The sequence below is a fragment of the Schistocerca serialis genome, chromosome 4 (genome assembly GCF_023864345.2).
Source record: "Schistocerca serialis cubense isolate TAMUIC-IGC-003099 chromosome 4, iqSchSeri2.2, whole genome shotgun sequence".
Classification (NCBI taxonomy): domain Eukaryota; kingdom Metazoa; phylum Arthropoda; class Insecta; order Orthoptera; family Acrididae; genus Schistocerca; species Schistocerca serialis.
This window is the reverse complement of record NC_064641.1, coordinates 317,479,902-317,499,110: the sequence shown is the minus strand read 5'-3', so window position 1 is coordinate 317,499,110 and position 19,209 is coordinate 317,479,902. Positions and strand designations below refer to the sequence as shown.

General features: G+C 39.1%; 1 protein-coding gene across 1 annotated transcript in view; it reads left to right on the top strand.

The window, feature by feature from the left end:
• LOC126474025 (gem-associated protein 5) overlaps positions 1–19,209 on the top strand; it is a 343,111-nt gene that overhangs the window by 160,409 nt on the left and 163,493 nt on the right. Inside the window, exons 10-11 of the mRNA XM_050101432.1 lie at positions 3,044–3,161; positions 15,976–16,169. Coding sequence (XP_049957389.1) covers positions 3,044–3,161; positions 15,976–16,169 — 312 coding nt within the window. The remainder of the gene's footprint in view (positions 1–3,043; positions 3,162–15,975; positions 16,170–19,209) is intronic.

Here is a 19,209-nt window from a genome sequence, read left to right as displayed (position 1 = left end):
TGGTGAGGCATTGGCGTCAGATGTTGTCTTTCAGCATCCCTAGAGATGTCAGTCAATCACGATACACTTGCAACTTCAGGTAACCCCAAAACCAATAACCACACGGACTGAGGTCTGGGGACCTGGGAGGTCAAGCATGACGAAAGTGGCGGCTGAGCACACGATCATCACCAAACGATGCGCGCAAGAGATCTTTTACGCGTCTAGCAATATGGGGTGGAGTGCCATCCTGTTCTTATAAAACCCCATGTCATTCCAAGCATGTGTGTCAATTTTTACCTCTCTATCTACATTATTCCGTGGTTTATTAAGTTTTCAAATTTATACTGACTTTTTGATCACCCAGTATATCACGAGGTGGCGCGTTTCGCCTGTGCGAGTGAAATATTTATTCCGTGACTTAGAGTTGCTCCATGGCAAGCAAAGAAAAGTAAGAAAATCAGTATGTGACAGGACTTTCTTACGAGACAGGATACCGAGAGGATGTGTAGGAAATGTGTGCAATGAAACAGTCATTGTTAGCCACCATATTGTATAATTTGTGTTTTTTGAGATTCGTAAGTGATATGTAATGTTAATGTGGAGTTTAGTAATGGCCATAATACAGTCTGTAGCTTTTCAAAGGTAATTGCATGTATGTAATTTTGATCAAAGGATTCTGTGATGAACTATTATCTACTGTAAGCTTATATAGGACTTCGAACATTTGGTGGTTGATGTTTGCTGTAGAACCTGCTTCAATAACACGGTCAAAAGCATAGAGAAAGTTTTCTCTGCTAAAAGGAACTCATTTCACTCGCAGACAATCATCGAATGACCAAATGCGAATGGCAGTGTTCCAATCTCAGAAGATCCTATAGAAGTTTTCTTTCTCTTACATTTCAGTAATTTTACAGGCAACCGTTGCAGTTGGCAGCTGCTTCTCCACCACAAGAGTAACTTGTCTACATGTACAAAATTATGTACTTTGTGGGGGTTGTCAACACCGCACAGAATATTGCAAACAGAGACACTACACACACTAGTTCAGTAACAGCGAGTTTAATATTACCAACTTAAAAACATTAATTCTTCTTTTGAGCAGTAAAATATAGTAAACAGCTAAGTAATTAATCACGTGAACTGTGAATGTAATTTTATCATATGCTACATTCATTTGTTTATGGGTATGATCAGTTGCTGTTGAAGATGTAGTGTCTCTGCCTTAGGTATTGCCAACGACATTGCTCAAAGCCGACAAGTGGAATCGGCCCCATTTTTGTACAGAAACTGTGAACCACATGAAAGCATTTATGAGCTCTTTTTGCATTATTGGATTCATTGTTGTATTATATATTGTTGGTATACTTTCTAGGACCACAGCAATATGCTGCACACATCTTACTTTTGAAGCTAAGTAAGGCAATAATTGTAAGTATCTACCATTTATTGAGCATTAAATTTTTAAATTTTTTGTTCTTAAATTTTGCTATTCTTATCGAACTTCTAGTTATTTGTGGTATTTTTTTTGGTACTATCTTCTGAAGTTGGGCATGAGGTGCCTGAAATTGGTAAAGGAATAAAATTTCTTTGTGCAGCCGATTGCTGATTATTTCAACAAATGATGATGATGATGATGATTATTATTATTGTTATTATTATTTATCATCACACATGTCCCACTAAAATAATACAAACTTTTGACCACTGGGACTTCTACATCTCACAACTGTCTAGTGTTACGATGTAGTGAGATGCTTTCGGAACTTGAAGAAAAATACTGCAGACCATGGAATGGATATATAGAAGGCTGTGAGTGATCAAATGAGGTGGTACATGTTTATGGCTGGCACAGGGCATCATTTTCACGATGTCACCTTATGTCACCTTCTTCTCCATTCCAAGAATGCCTGGGGTAACTGTTGTCTTTTGCTTACATCATAGTTATTGTGTGGAAACATTACTATACACATTAAGTAATTCAGCTGGTTTGTACATAATTTGCATGCAATAGGATGTGTATGCCCCAGGAAACTTCATATAATGTAGAAAACATTGGTGCGTGGTTTGTCAAATGCTCACATGTTGTGCTATAAACTTGTGTGTGTTATTTCATGTTTTTCATTGTCAGAAGAAATGTGTTTCGGGACTGATTTGTGATAGTTTTTCCTATAATTTACACCCTGATAAAACCATTTTAAAATTAAAAATTTCACTCTGAAAATCCTAGATTCAAATGAAAACATTTATCTAGTTAGGTTTGTGACAAATTTTAACTTCAGCAGTATGGCTTATTAGTCATTGCAGATTTTACCCCGCCCCCCTGCCCGTTTCCCCCAAGCCAGCAATCATCACCTCCATCACCTCAGTGGTACGCAACCCCACAACAGGCTACAGCAGTCAACTCACCCCACCACCGCCCCACACTGAACCCAGGGTTATTGTGTGGTTCGGTCCCCAGTGGACCCCCCGGGAACGCCTCGCACCAGATGAGTGTAACACCAATGTTTGCGTGGTAGAGTAATGATGGTGTACGCATACGTGGAGAAAGTGTTTGTGGAGCAACCGCCGACATTGTGTAACTGATACAAAATAAGGGGAATCAGCCCACATTTGCTGAGGCAGGTGGAAAACCGCCTTAAAAACCATCCACAGACTGCCCGGCTCAGGCTAATCAGACGGATAGTAATGCCATGACAAATCTTTTACCTCCATAGGAGCTACCCGTCACTGTAATAAAAATGATGCGTCTACCAGCACTATGTCACAGACTTGGATGCATTCTACCTTGCTGCTGAGATGCAGCTACATTATTGTCATATCAGTCATATTTGTTCTGTGAAGCAGCAGTTTGTATATAACTAATTCTGCAGAATTTTAATGTAATTGGAAAAAATTAGAATGATTTTGTGTCTTATAAGATTTCATGTTCTCCGTCTTATGATTTGTCCTTCGCTTGTCAATGTTGTACGTGTTTATGGGTCAGATATAAAAAAAAGCATCTTGCCTTCTCAAAATGATGAACAAAATTTTATATTTTACTTTCTTTTCCTTTTTTCATTAGCTCCACATCTCCTGAATTCTGAACTGAGAAAAGAAAGCAGTCTACAGAATAAAGGCTCTAAGACAGAAGTCTCCTGGAATTCCGAGTGCAGCTTGTTGGCTGTTGGTAATGACGATGGGTTAGTAAGTTTATTTTTGCATGTTTAGTAGGTAAATGTGAACCTAATCACCACTTTCCAAAGTTTCTGTTTCTTTCTGATGGATGAGTATGCACAAAAATTAGTTCACAGTTAGCAGATACCACAGTACTTTTGACTTCCTCCTCTTTGGTTTTTGCTGCTGCTGTGTGATTTGAATGATTCTAGCAAAAAATACTCTTCACTGTGAATTAGTGACAGGTTACTTTTCAGAATACTCTGTTATTCTGATTCACTGGAATACTTTTCATAATAGCTGCTGCATAATACTGTTGTTCAGCATACTACAGTAGTTATTTTTAATTTTTTTCTTGTTTTCTGTGTCACGAAATCTCCCTTTAAGTAGTTATCTGTGTAGTGTTTACTTCCTAGTGGTTACTTCTGCCTACAAATCAACGCATGTTGTGCCGTTGCTTTTCAGTTCATCATATGTTAAGAACTGATTTTGATATTGTTGAATAGTTATTTGTGATACATTAGTCAGTAATGTGAGAATTGTGCGTTGGTCTTTCAGTTGCATGAAGGCAAATGAAGGATTTGGTGAGGTTCTCTCAAGAAGTTGTGGATTGTGTAAGAGTAATAACAGAATGATAGAGTAGAGAAGAATGATTCATTAGAAACGCCTTTTTTTTTATTTAGACTGATTAAAGGGAAAGAGGCAGTGGGAATTGGGAAATAGTAACAAGAGAAAGACAAGGGTACAGAATTTGTAAAATGTAGGATGAGGGAGATGCATAGGTGTAATATTAAGGTAACAGTGTGATGGAAGCAAAGCTGCACATAGCCAGATTACAGAGAACATAGGGGCTTTGTGCAAATATTTTGATGGAGAAAGATCAAGTGATATAGTAGGAAACATGCTAATGATTAGATGTGGAAAAGGAGAGAAGTAAAAAGACTGGATGCATTGATGGAGTGAGGGCTGAGTATTGCTGGAATGGGAACAGGGAAGGAGCTGTATAGGTGAGAAAAATGACCAACGAAGTTTGGGGCCAGGAGGGTTAGGGAATGTAGGGTATATTGCTGGGGGAGTTCCCACCTGCGCAATTCAGAAAAGCTGGTGTTGGTGGGAAGGATCCCTACGGCACTGACTGTGAAGCAGTCATTGAAATGAAGAATGTCATGTTGGGCAGTGTGCTCAGCAACAGGGTGGTCCACTTGTTTCTTGGCTATAGTTTGTTGGTGGCCATTTATGTGGACAGACAGTTTGTTGGTTGTCATGCCCAAATAGAATGCAGCACAGTGGTTGCAGTTTAGCTTGTAGATTACATGACTGGTTTCAAAGGTAGCTCTGCCTTAAATGAGATAGGTGATGCTTGTGCTGGGACTGGAGTAGGTGGTGGTAGCAGGAGGATGTATGGGACAGTTCTTGCATTTAGGTGTATTACAGGGATATTAGGTAAGGGGTTGGGAGCAGGGGTTGTGTAGGGATGGACGAGTATATTGTGTAGGTTTGGTGCACGGCGGAATATCACTGTGGGGTGTGTGGAAAGGACAGTGGGCAGTACATTTCTCTTTTTAGGGTACAATGAGAGGTAGTCGAAACCCTGGTGGAGAATGTAATTCAGTTGCTCCAGTCCTGGATGGTACAAAGTTACAAGGGGAATGCTCCTCTGTGGCCATACGGTGAGACTTTGAGAAGTTCTGGGAGACGGGAAAGATAAGGCATGAGTGATTTGTTTTTGTACAAGGTTGGGAGGATAATTATGGTTTGTGAAGGCCCCAGTGAGACCCTCGATATATTTCAAGAGGGACTGCTCATCACTGCAGATGCAATGACCACAGGTGGCTAGGCTGTAAGGAAGGGACTTCTTGGTATGGAACGAGTGGCAGCTGTCAAAGTGGAGGTATTGCTAGTGGTTAGTAGGTATGATATGGACAGAGGTACTGATGAAGCCATCTTTGAGGTGGAGGTCAACATCTAGGAAGGTGGTTTGTTGGGTTGAGTAGGACCAGGTGAAGCAAATGGGGAAGAAGCTGTTGAGATTCTGAAGAATGTGGATAGGGTGTCCCCCACCCTCTATCCAGAATGCAAAGATGTCATCAGTGAATCTGAACAGGGTGAGAGGTTTAGGATTCTGGTTGTTCAGGAAGGATTCCTCTAGGTGGTCCATAAAGGTTGGCATAAGATAGTGCCATGCGAATGCCCAGAGCCATACCCCAGATTTGTTTGTAGGTAATGCCTTCAAAGGAGAAGTAATTGTGGGTGAGAGTATAGCTGGTCATGGTGACTTGGAAGGAGGCTGTTGGTTTGGAATCCATCAGGTGTTGGGAAAGGTAGTGTTTAACAGTGGTAAGGCCATGGGCATTAGGGATGTTAGTGTAAAGGGAGATGACATCTGTAGTGATGAGCAGGGCACTGTGTGGTATAGCGACAGGAACTGTGGAGAGTTGGTGGTGGAAATGGTTTGGTATCTTTTATATAGGGGAGTACTTTCCGGGTAGTAGGCTGAAGATGTTGGTCTATGAAAGCAGAGACTATCTCAGTGGGGGCACAGTAACTGGCCACAATGAGGTGTCCTGGGTCGTTGGGTTTATGGGCTTTAGGAAGCATGTAGAAGGTAGGAGTGCAGGGAGTGGTAGGGGTGAGGAGAGAGATGGACTCCGGTGAGAGGTTCTGGGATGGGCTCAAGGAATTTGAGGAAAGACTGGAGATCCTGCTGGATTTCTGGAATGGGGTCACTGTGGCAAGATTTGTAGGTAGATGTATCTGACAGCTGGCAGAATCCTTTTGTGGTTGAAAACAACAGTGGTGGAGCTTTTGTCGGCAGATAGGATCGTAAGGTTGGGCTCTGTTTTTATATGGTTGACTGCTGCTGATTCTATGGATGTAAGATTAATTTGCATGTTGAGAAATTTGGGGAATGATGGTGAGGCAAGGTTCGAGGTTTAAAAGTTCTGTTAACAGGGGGTGATTTGGGGGCTGTGGGGGTGGATCACGGTTGGCTGGAGGACTGAACTGAGTCAAGCAGAGTTTAACATTGGTCTTTGGTTGAGTCTGATTGGTAGGGTTGGTGGTGAAACAAGTGGACCACCCTCTTGCTGAGTGCGCTGCCCAACACGACATCCTCCATTCAGTGACTGCTTCACAGCCTGTGCCCACCAACACCAGTTTTTCTGAATTGCACTGGTGGGAACTCCCCCTTGCAATATATCCTACGTTTCTGTAATCCTCCTGGCCTCAACCTTTGCTAGATATTTTTCTCACCCATCCAGACCCTTCCCTGTTCCCATTCTAGCACTACACAGCCTTCACTCCACCATCATACCCAGTCTTTTTACCTTTTATGTTTCTACAATCCACCCCATACCCTCCACCTCTCCCCCTCTTCCCTGCCCTCCGTCTAACCTCTCAACTGCATATAGCTGCCCTACCCACTCTCCACCTCGCCCTTGTACACTCCCCAGGAGCACTTCACTGTCCCTCAGCCCTGTCCTGCTATCCCTCCTCACCCCAGCCTCCTCCTTACCCCCACCCAATTGCCACTCCTATCATGCAGAGTGCTACTGTTTTTGCAGTGTGACTTCAGCTGCCAGAGGCTGCAGTTACATGTGTGAGTTACGTCTGTGCGTGCATGCAGGCGCACTTTGTGTGTGTGTGGGGGGGAGGGGGGGTCATCTATTTTCGATAAAGTCTTTTGAGGGCCAAAAGCTTATATTTTGACAGTCTTTTTGTTGTGCCTATCTGCGACTCAGCATCTCCACTATATGGTGAGATGCAACTTTCCTTTTCATAATGTTTGTACATTCCATTGTGGATTTTCCTTTGTTTGATTACAATAGTTTTTTTTTTTCCATGATAAGCAAAACATTATTTTATCTGCATTTTTCAACATAACTTTTATGATTCTGGGAGTCTGAGTTTGACATAAAAAGGTACCTCTTGAAAATGGGCTCTGGTGAAACTAATTGCAAAAAAGTAAATATAGTTGAAGCAGTGGTGGAGTGAAAGAGATGTCTCTCTCTAACACTTTATTGAAGGCACCGAACATGATCTACAAAAAATATTCACACATGTAAAAATTGAACACAGAGTGAAAAATATTGAACTAAGGAGGTTTTGCATAGATGAGAACCTAGAAACATGCTTATGAGTTGTTACTGAAGAATACATCTCTTGTAATTGTGTGCTGCAGAACTTACCTAGATTTTGTAGCCTCTCCTAGTTAGCACCATTCTTGATCATGGCAAAGCTGAAAATCTAATTGAGTATGGTATGGTGTTTGTTCCCCATGAGCCATGGCCCTTGCCGTTCGTGGGGAGGCTTGCGTGCCTCAGCGATACAGATAGCCGTACCGTGGGTGCAACCACAATGGAGGGGTATCTGTTGAGAGGCCAGACAAACGTTTGGTTCCTGAAGAGGGGCAGCAGCCTTTTCAGTTGTTGCAGGGGCAACAGTCTGGATGATTGACTGATCTGGCCTTGTAAGACTAACCAAAATGGCCTTTCTGTGCTGGTAGTGTGAACGGCTGAAAGCAAGGGGAAACTACAGCCGTAATTTTTCCCAGGAACATGCAGCTTTACTGTATGGTTAAATGATGATGGCATCCTCATGGATAAAATATTCCACAGGTAAAACAGTCCCCCATTCAGATCTCCGGTCAGAGATCTGCTCAGGAGGACATTGTTATCAGGAGAAAGAAAACTGGCGCTCTATGGATCGGAGCATGGAATGTCAGATCCCTTAGTCAGGCAGGTAGGATACAAAATTTAAAAAGGGAAATGGATAGGTTAAAGTTAGATATAGTGGGAATTAGTGAATTTCGGTGGCAGGAGAAACAAGACTTCTGGTCATGTGAATACAAGGTTATAAATACAAAATCAAATAGGGGTAATGCAGGAGTAGGTTTAATAATGAATAAAAAATAGGAATGCGGGTAAGCTACTACAAACAGCACAGTGAATGCATCATTGTGGCCAAGATAGATACGAAGCCCATGGCTACCACAATAGTACAAGTTTATATGCCAACTAGCTACACAGATGATGAAGAGATTAATGAAATGTATGATGAGATAAAAGAAATTATTCAGATAGTGAAGGGAGACGAAAATTTAATAGTCATGGGTGACTAGAATTCGGTAGTATGAAAAGGAAGAGAAGGAAATGTAGTAGGTGAATATGGAATGGGGGTAAGAAATGAAAGAGGAAGCTACCTGGTGGAATTTTGCACAGAGCATAGCTAACACTTGGATCAAGAATCATAAAAGAAGGTTGTATACATGCAAGAGGCCTGGGGATATGTGAAGGTTTCCGATAGATTATATAATGGTAAGACAGAGATTTAGGAACCAGGTCTTAAATTGTAAGACATTTCTAGAGGCAGATGTGGACTCTGACCACAATCTATTGGTTATGAACTGTAGATCAAAACTGAAGAATCTACAAAAAGGTGGGAATTTAAGGAGATGGGGTCTGGATAAACTGACAGAACCAGAGGTTGTAGAGCGTTTCAGAGAGAGCATTAAGCAACAATTGAGAGGAATGGGTGAAAGAAATACTATAGAAGAAGAATAGGTAGCTTTGAGGGATGAAATAGTGAAGGCAGCAGAGGATCAAGTAGGTAAAAAGACGAGGGCTATTAGAAATCCTTGGGTAACAGAAGAAATATTTAATTTAATTAATGAAAGAAGAAAATATAAAAATGCAGTAAATTAAGCAGGCAAAAAGGAATACAAACGTCTCAAAAATGAGATCGACAGGAAGTGCAAAATGGCTAAGCAGGGATGGCTAGAGGACAAATGTAAGGCTGTACAGGCTTATTTCATGAGGGGTAAGATAGATACTACCTACAGGAAAATTAAAGAGACCTTTGGAGAAAAGAGAACCACTTGCATGAATATCAAGAGCTCAGATGGAAACCCAGTTCTAAGCAAAGAAGGGAAAGCAGAAAGGTGGAAGGAGTATATAGAGGGTCTATATAGGGGCGATGTTCTTGAGGACAATATTATGGAAATGGAAGAGGAGGTAGATGAAGATGAAATGGAAGATGTGATACGGTGTGAAGAATTTGACAAAGCACTGAAAGACCTAAGTTGAAACAAGGCCCCGGGAGTAGACAACATTCCATTAGAACTACGGATAGCTTTGGGAGAGCCAGTCCTGACAAAACTCCACCATCTGGTGAGCAAGATGTGTGAGACAGGCGAAATACCCTCTGACTTCAAGAAGAATATAACAGTTCCAATCCCAAAGAAAGCAGGTTTTGACAGATATGAAAATTACCGAACTATCAGTTTAATAAGCCACGGTGCAAAATAATAACACGAATTCTTTATAGACGAATGGAAGTCAACCTCAGGGATGATCAGTTTGGATTCCGTAGAAATGTTGGAACACGTGAGGCAATACTGACCCTACGACTTATCTTAGAAAATAGATTAAGGAAAGGCAAACCTACGTTTCTAGCATTTGTAGACTTAGACAAAGCTTTTGACAAGATTTACTGGAATACTCTCCTTCAAATTCTGAAGGTGGCAGGGGTAAAATACAGGGAGCGAAAGGCTATTTACAATTTGTACGGAAACCAGATGGCAGTCATAGAGTCGAGGGGAATGAAAGGGAAGCAGTGGTTGGGAAGGGAGTGATACAGGGTTGTAGCATATCCCAAATGTTATTCAATATGTATATTGAGCAAGTAGCAAAGGAAACAAAAGAAAAATTCGGAGTAGGAATTAAAATCCATGGAGAAGAAATAAAAACTCTGAGATTCACCGATGACATTGTAATTCTGTCAGACACAGCAAAGGACCTGGAAGAGCAGCTGAATGGAATGAACAGTGTCTTGAAAAGAGGATATAAGATGAACATCAACAAAAGCAATACGAGGATAATGGAATGTATTCGAATTAAATAGGGTGATGCTGAGGGTATTAGATTAGGAAATGATATGCTTAAAGTAGTAAATGAGTTTTGCTATTTGGGGGGGGGGGCAAAATAACTGATGATGGTCGAAGTAGAGAGGATATAAAATGCAGACTGCAATGGCAAGGAAAGCGTTTCTGAAGAAGAGATATTTGTTAACATCGAGTATTGATTTAAGTGTCAGGAAGACGTTTCTTAAGGTATTTGTATGGAGTGTGGCCATGTATGGAAGTGAAACATGGACGATAAATAGTTTGGACAAGAAGAGAATAGAAGCTTTCAAAATGTGGTGCTACAGAAGAATGCTGAAGATTAGATGGGTAGATCACGTAACTAATGAGGAGGTATTGAATAGAATTATGGAGAAGAGAAATTTGTGGCACACCTTGACCAGAAGGAGGGATCGGTTGATAGGACATGTTCTGAGGCATCAAGGGATCACCAATTTAGTATTGGAGGGCAGCATGGAGGGTAAAAATCGTAGAGGGAGACGAAAAGATGAATACACTAAGCAGATTCAGAAGAATGTAGGTTGCAGTAGGTACTGGGAGATGAAGAAGCTTGCACAGGATAGAGTAGCATGGAGAGCTGCATCAAACCAGTCTCTGGACTGAAGACCACAACAACAATGGTGTTTGTTCATTGACGTACATGACACCACAGTTTAGATGATGGTAATGCACACATTTAATTCCTTTGAAGTTCAGTTATTGATTACGGTGTCCAGTTTTTACACTACAAACAAATTATTAACACAGGTCTTAAGGCTAGCATGTACAATCACAGTGGTAACATTTTCAATTACAGAATGAAGTAAACAGTTCATTTTGATTTGAAAATATTGCAGTTATCACTTAGTATTGTTCCTGTTAAAAGACAGCTACATTCCAGTGGTTCATTTAAGTGAGTCCATCAAATGAGTCATTGACTCTAACAATAGCTCAATCAGTTCACAATGACAGTCCACTTGTTTAAAAATTATTGAGTTTCACAGTTGTCAGTCCATGTATTTTCACATATTGGATGTATGTAATTGTGATGTGAGTCAACAACGAGAGCACGTCCTACATAGATGTTACTCATTTACTTTAAAAATGCAGACTGACAATTTTGGATGATGTCCAACTACTTATAGATAGATGTAAGAATGAACTGTCATTTTGAAAACTCATAATACTTTGTATAATGGCTAGGTAGGAATTTACTGTTTTTGATGTAATACAAGAATCAGCGGAGTTTTAGATTACAAAAAAAATGTATTGGTTATTTTTCTTTTTCTTTCTATGACTACTGTTAATAGTTTCTGGCAATTTTCACACACTAAGTTGATTAACAGTAGTCTGATCTAGACAAGTTGAGATATTATATTTAAGACCTATATTTAAAACGTTAAGTTCTGCTGTATCTGAGAATATGTTGGTTTTCTCAATGACCCTCTTATAGAAAGGAAAATGAGTGGTGGTATAAATTGGTTTCTTTTTGTAACAGTGAAATTTTTGAGCAGATTCAAGGGATAAAAGTTTTTTGTGGCAACATTGAATGATCGGATCTCGCTCCACGATTAACCACTCGTGAATGGATTTTAAAATTGCATCATAGTGTTTGGCATGCCATAATTAACTAAGTTTTAAGAGTAACAGAAGAGAGTCTTTCTTACTGTATGGTTCATTGTTAATCAAGAAAGACAAACATTTCTTCATAACCACAGAAGGAGCATAATTTTTCTGAATTTTCATATGCGCTGACCCATATTTAGGTATGGATTATCCATTACCTTTCCTGTGGGGAAATGCAAAGTATCTTAGGAACAAACAGTCAACCACAATATTTTATGTTCTTCCCTAGTAGTGGTCGAGTCTGGATGCGCTTCTTCCATTTCAATAAATGTTAACATTTTGTAATAATTGATTCCAGTACATGGGATACAGTATTTCATGCATTCGGTTCTACATAAAGTGACAGGTCTCCAAAATCTTAATGAAAGTTTAACATCTTCTCTTGTTTGTGACATAATGCCAATTGTCATGGTACCCACTGCTCTATGGTATGTGGGGCTTGTGGTCTTGCAGTAGCGTTCTCGCTTCCCACGCACAGGGTCCCGGGTTCTATTCCCGTCGGGGTCAGGGATTTTCTCTGCCTCGAGATGACTGGGTGTTGTGTGTCTTTCATCATTATTTCATCCTCGTTGTTGTTGTTGTTGTGGTCTTCAGTCCTGAGACTGGTTTGATGCAGCCCTCCATGCTACTCTATCCTGTGCAAGCTTCTACCCAGTTCAAAAGTAATAGCAGTGTGCATAGCTATAACACCAGGAGAAAGGATGATTTTCACTATGCAGGGTTAAATCTGACTTTGGCACAGAAAGAGGTAAAATATGCTGCCACAAAAGTCTTTGGTCACCTACCAAACAGCATCAAAAGCCTGACAGGTAGCCAACCAACATTTAAAAATAAATTAAAAGAATTTATAGATGACAACCCCTTCTACTCATTGGCTAAATTTTTAGATATAAATTAAGGGGATAGAAAACCAACTTAAACATTAGTGGCATGCAAAAATTAGTGTCATGCAATATTTTGTGTAATGTAATATCTTGTATAGACATCTTTGATTAACCTGACACGTTCCACATCATTACAAAGTGTCATATTCATGATCTATGGAACAAGTATTAATCTAATCTAATTTAATCTGTGGTGCATCCCTGAGCCAGGATGAGAGTGCTTGGAAGAAACCACATAAATCAGCAGATACCATGGATCATAATAAAGCAGCTATTGTCATGCCGTGTAGAAATGTTGCTTCCAACCAGATCAGATTACATGCCCAAACCATTGAAACTTCCAAAGAGTATAAAAGTCTAAACGCACTGTTCAAACTAAAACATATCTGCTGGTGGCGATCATCATTCATTGGTTTGTAGCAGTTCTACCTGCTTTATTTAGTTCTTCGATTGTTGTCCTCGGTGTCAATGTACTAGCTCAAAAATGGGGTGTGGAACTCAAATACAGACTACTTTAAATGATGTAGGTGACAGATGCTCAGTTGCGTTTTACAGTCTTTTACTTCCACTTTTCACAACTACCTCATATACACATTTAATATGGCCAGTGCACTATTGTTTAATTTTCCATGAGCCACATTAATAGTTTGCAGGCAAACTACTACAATAGTTTATTATTGATCATCTGCAAGCAGTAAAAACCTAATCACAAAGTATACAGTTCTTGAAGAATAGAAAGGTACGTATGGAGCAGACATTCATTGTTTTAACACACGGCCTATTGGTATAACACTTATTTCACTGTTTAGTTGATGCATTGTTGTCATTCTAACCAACACAGGTTCCTCGTCTGAAACTCGGCTGTGGACTGACTATTTTTTGACAAAAAATTGGGCCTTTATTTATCCTCACAATAATAGGTACTGAAACTACACAGAAATTACAGTTAAAACTTAACTCATTAAATTAACTGAATGCATTGAAAAATTTGTTCTTTTTTAACAGTTTTTTCTACTAGAAGAGGTAGTTCGAATTATTTGTTTAAATCATGAAATTAACAAATATAAGTACGCAAACAATACTTTTGACAAAACTGTTAACTACTTTGGAATTAATGAAGGGGTGGTTTTGCTAACATGTTTACAAATAGAGCCAAATAGATACTTTAAGATTACTATTAGTTGTTCCTCCAAATGTTTATAATGAATACTAAACTTATGTTTGTTTATACGTCAAAAGTAGAATTTAAGTTGCGAGACAATTACTGATTTCCCCCAACAACAAAAGATACTAACAAGGAATAGTCAATATCAATTAGTAAACCAATTACCTACATAAAACTAAGCACAAGATTAGATTTGGTGTTATATTCTTTAAAACTGAGGGCCAACCTTTCCCTTTTGTGAAAACACAGATTATATTCACACATGTTAATGGTAATTAGTTAAAAGTGAAAAAAACGAATTGAAGGAGGCAGATGGCAAAACAAGAAGGGAGGTAAAAAATATCCCAGCTTGCTTCGTCACAGGTTCTGTAAGTGTTGCGCAATAAATCACTACAATGCCTCTGCTGTAGCCTCCATTGTAATCCAAAGGTGTAGAGGGGCATGATCAGCATGGTCACCATCGCAGCAGTTGGTATGCTGCTAATTCTGCATTTTATGGCTAAGCAGACCAATCTCTTCACCTTGCCAATGCTACATTTACTCTCAACCTCTTGCCACGAGTCATACCCCAGGGGCCTAAATATGGTAAGATGTCAGTGTCATCCAGCTGCAAGCCTAGAACCTCATGTAACTAGTTTTGCTATTTAATTAAAGATTAGTAGTGTAATTGTTTTCATCTTGTGGTTGTATTAAGATGTCATGAATAATTATTCAGCCTCTAAAAATTCCTTTGAGGACAACTTTTTTTCTCGTAAGGTTTTATCTGAAACGCATAACAAATCTACATACAACAATATTGTCTTCTGGACTCCAAGGGCTAGGTTACTTGCATTTCCATCGTAGCTATTGATAACTAATAATGAAATTCATGCAAAAATTTTGATTTTTATCATTTGCAACGGAACAAATTGAATTGCCTTGCACAAGAAAACTACTATAGTTTACATTGTGACACACACTAGTTCTTTGGCATTATTTTGCACATTTATTTGTGAAGTTGACTAAATCATTAAATTATTGATATTAATATTATTATTGTTATACTGTTAGTTCCTCGGGACTGTTCTGGGATGGGAAAATGTACTGACTTTTTCACAGGGATTCGTGTAATGCACTAGTCCAAAAAGTGTCGAGACTGGATTAATAAAACATAGAGAAGCATTAAAATGGTGTTTTGAATGTTGTAGATACTCAACAAAGTTCCCTTCGTCTGAGTACAACACGCAGAAAATTCTTACAAGCATGTGAAACTGTCAGAAAAGTAATTCTTTGGAATCTTGTTCATCTCTGGCATCACATCGGCTTGAATGTCAGTTATGTCATCAAGCTGTTGTCCCTTCATTAGAATTTCTGCACTTTGTTGTTTTGCAGTAGGTTCATATTGATAACATCAAGTCTTGCCACCCTGTACGATTTTTTTGAGAAAAGAATTATCCATGTTCCACATTTCAATCAAGTCAAGTTGGGAAATTACCTTCATACCGACTGCTACAACACATGTATCAAGGTAACTTTGAACATTAATAACTTCTAAACTGTACAAGATGGACAAAAACAAATTACATCACTCGATTTCAGAGCTCAAGCGAGTGTCATTTGGTGTGTCATACACCCCTCTTCCCATTTAAAAAAAAATACTTGAATCCAAAATGGCGGATTTCAATATGGCGGCCATGAATGACATTCACTCCAAAAGTTACGGCCCCACGTCAAACCTATGTTCCCATTATCACATTTCAATTTTCCCTTTAATCTTCCAACTTATGAAGGTGTCCAAGGACTTTTGACTCGCCCTGTACTGTTTGTTGATGTAATTACTGAGCGAGTCACTCATTGTGAGAGTGTTAGAGCTCTATGTATGGAACACCTTCTGAGTTGCCTATTTACACTGTGATCCAGTGTTTCAGATAGTCTTCTGTTAACTAACACATCGAGGGAAGGTTGTCGAAAATAGTGCATAAAATGGAAACAACAAATTGGCTGTACACCCGGAAGTATACCACTAATAGATCGGAGCATCCCATTGGTGAAAATGTGTGTGTGTGTGTGTGTGTGTGTGTAAGAAAACTTGAAGAAAAAGGTGTGGGACATGTAAATGTAGTAAGCACTGTCTTCTTTTGGTCAAAGATTATAGAAAGCAGTGAATAGTAAGTAGTAAATATGCATAAAAAATAACAAATAAAGAGAATAAAACAAATAATGTATAATAACTGTACCGTACAGAATCACCATACAGATTGAGTTTTATTTTGTTTTACTTTTTGCAGGTCCGTCCAAGTCTGGAAAATTCCTGATTTATTAGAAATCAAACTTTACCCTCATAAGAAAGCAATACAGTCTTTGGTGTGGCATCCTGCTAGCACCTATACTGATACAGAATTCTCAGTATGTCGAAACTGGTTGGCAGTTGCATCTAATGAAACAGTAATTAAAGTATATGATTTAAAGCGCCTGTTGGAAGGTATGTAATTATTTATAAGAAAAGAGCAACGTTCATGTGGTGTATTTAATGAGTCGTGTATCACTGCATTATCCTATTGTGTCCAAAATCATCCCACTCCATTCCTTTAACCTAATGGAAGATGTTTTATTGATGGAAAACAAGTTCATGTAAGAGCAGAGTTTATCATAACATTTTTTCAGGTTGATTTAAAGAACATTAAGTTTAAATGTTAAATGCTCGAGGATGTAAACAACACTGTGACTAATTGTAGTATTGAGAAGGTCTCACACAATCCTTTGCAATGTTGTGTGATTTTTTATTTCCTTTTTGTCACTCACACTTGCAAAAATGTGATCATTGGTGACACTAACAATGTTGATTCCAGTGCTCATCAATCCTCGGTTTGTGTGATTTTGTGAATGATTAGCTGTATTTTTAACTATAGTTTGTTGTTTTTATTACTCAGATATTTCTTGCCAAATCATTTGAGGCATCTGTAGTGACCTTTTTTTATATTTGGGGCTGTTTTTGTCTCAGATGTTCGTGTAGAAAAGGCCAGCTGTACTCCATGCTGTTCATTAGTATGTCATAGATTGTCCATTTTTATGTTTGGCATATTGTTGCTGTGGTCTCTTAAGTATAAACACTTGTTACAAATATTTTGAAAGACAATCTGAAAAGCTAAGAAAATATTAAGAGTAAATTAATGGTTGTTGAACAAGTGTGCAGCACACTCCCGACCTTGCTAGCCATCTACATTGTCCGTTAGAGAATGACACTGTGAGTGGAACAGTAATGACACAAGAGTACAATTCTTGTGCACCATTAGAATTACTGTTAAGTGACTTTTGTAATGTAGATAACAGAGCAGTGTGTAGCACTAGTATTTTAGTCAAGCTATTAAAATAGTCAGTGGTTAATCAGGTTGCTGACTTGCGAGGTAGATGTTGTAGATGACTAATAGATGCATAATTTATTAACAAATACATGTAGATATAAATAACTCTGAACTATATTAAAGAAGACTACGTACAACAAAGGGAGTATACAAATGGGACGAAAATCTATAGATATGATATACATGCACAGAAAACAAATGATTACAATTTCTGAAAAAAAATGGATGTTTTATTCAAGAGAAAATGCTTCATAAATTGAGCACATCAGTAACGTGTTGGTCTACCTCTGGTCTTTATGGCAAGCATTTATTCAAATTAACATTAATTGATAGACTTATTGGATTTCCTCCTGAGGGATATCATGCCATATTTTGTCCAACTGGCACATAGATCATCAAAATCCTGAAGTGGTTGGAAGGCCCTGCCCATAATGCTCCAAACATGCTTGATTGGGGAGTGATTGAATGACCTTGCTGGCCAAGATAGGGTTTAGTGAGCCTGAAGACAACAGTAGAACCTCTCTCCATGTGCACATTAACTTGCTGAAATGTAAGCCCAGTATGGCCTGCCGCAAAGGGCAAAAAAACAGGACATCGAAGATAGTCGATATACTGCTGTGCTGCTAGGATGCCAAAGGGGTTCTACTATAAAATGAAATGGCACACAAGACCATTACTCCTGTCTGTCAGGCCGTAGGGTGGGCAACAATCAGGTTGGTATCCCACTGCTGCCCAGGGTGTCTCCAGATACATCTTTGCTGGTCATCGGAGCTCAGTTCGAAGAAGGGCTCATCACCAAAGACAGTTCTACTCCAGTCAATGAGATTCCAAGCCAAAGATGTGTCTGGGGATGTCCCGGACAACAGTGGTATACCAGTCTGACTTGCCCAGCATACGGCCTGGCAACCATGAATGATGGTCTGTGGTGCCATTTCTCTTCATAGCAGGATCCCTTTGGTTCTCATCCACAGCAGCCCTACAGCACAGTATGCCCCATTTTGTTTCCCTTCATGGCAAGCCATCACAGTCTTGCAATTTCAGCAAGTTAATGCCCACCCACACATGGCGAGAGTTTGTACTTCTTGTCTTCGTGCTTGCCAAACCCTACCTACGCCAGCGAGGTCACTGGATCTCTCCTCAATTGAGAACATTTGGAGCATTAAGGACAGGGCCCTCCAACCATGTCAGGATTTTGATGATCTAATGTGACATTCATTTGATTGATGATTTTGTGCAAGCTTTAACAACAGTATAAATATTAAGTGGAAGCAATGCAGATGCAGACTTGATGTGAGAATCTTCTGCTTTATACTTATATGGTGGAGAATGCAGTTCATCATTGTTTTCCTCATATGCAGTTTGTCTTATCTAGAGCATAGACGAATAATATCTCGAGGCATAATTCCCTACCTTGAACAGTTTAACTGGTTACTTGGCTCTGTCATCATTTATGCCAAGAGGAAATGGTTTAGAAAGTTAAATATTTGGTTATATAGAAGGCATTAGGGAGTGTAAGGGCCAGCAGTAAATGGCAGTGATGTGAAGAGTTAATGAGGCTGCCAGGTCGCTGGAGTCTTGATAGATCTGTGTACACTCAGCCATGCAATACCTTAGATAGTGAATAGACATTGTTTAATAAAATAATTAAAATTTAATTACAGAAAAAATAACTTACTTCATTTAGTACAAACACAATTATGCTGTATTAAGAGTTGAAAACAAGAAAAAGAAGCCACAAGTTAACATTTAAAAAAATGAAAGATCAGTGTTTAATTACAGAATGTACGTATAGCCACCTTGGCTGCATAAAATCGTTGTCAAATTGACCATGGTTTCGACAGCTCTAAGTCGGTCTTCATCAGAATAAAAATTACATAGGTTTATCTAAAAAATATAATGACACGGCTCAAAAATACAATATAATTAATAGGATTACTTCAATATATTGTACAAACAGTGTACTTACATGTAATCACACCATAGGTGAAAAACATCTGAGCAAAAATGCTCTTGTCAAGTTGAAAAAATCACAAGAATAAAAATTAAACTGTAAAAATATAACATGTTTGTCAGTTGGAATAAAATGTTCCATTGAAATACAATGGCAGTCACGAGGTAACTTAGAGAGAAACAACTGCATCAAACTGCTGCTATCATCAG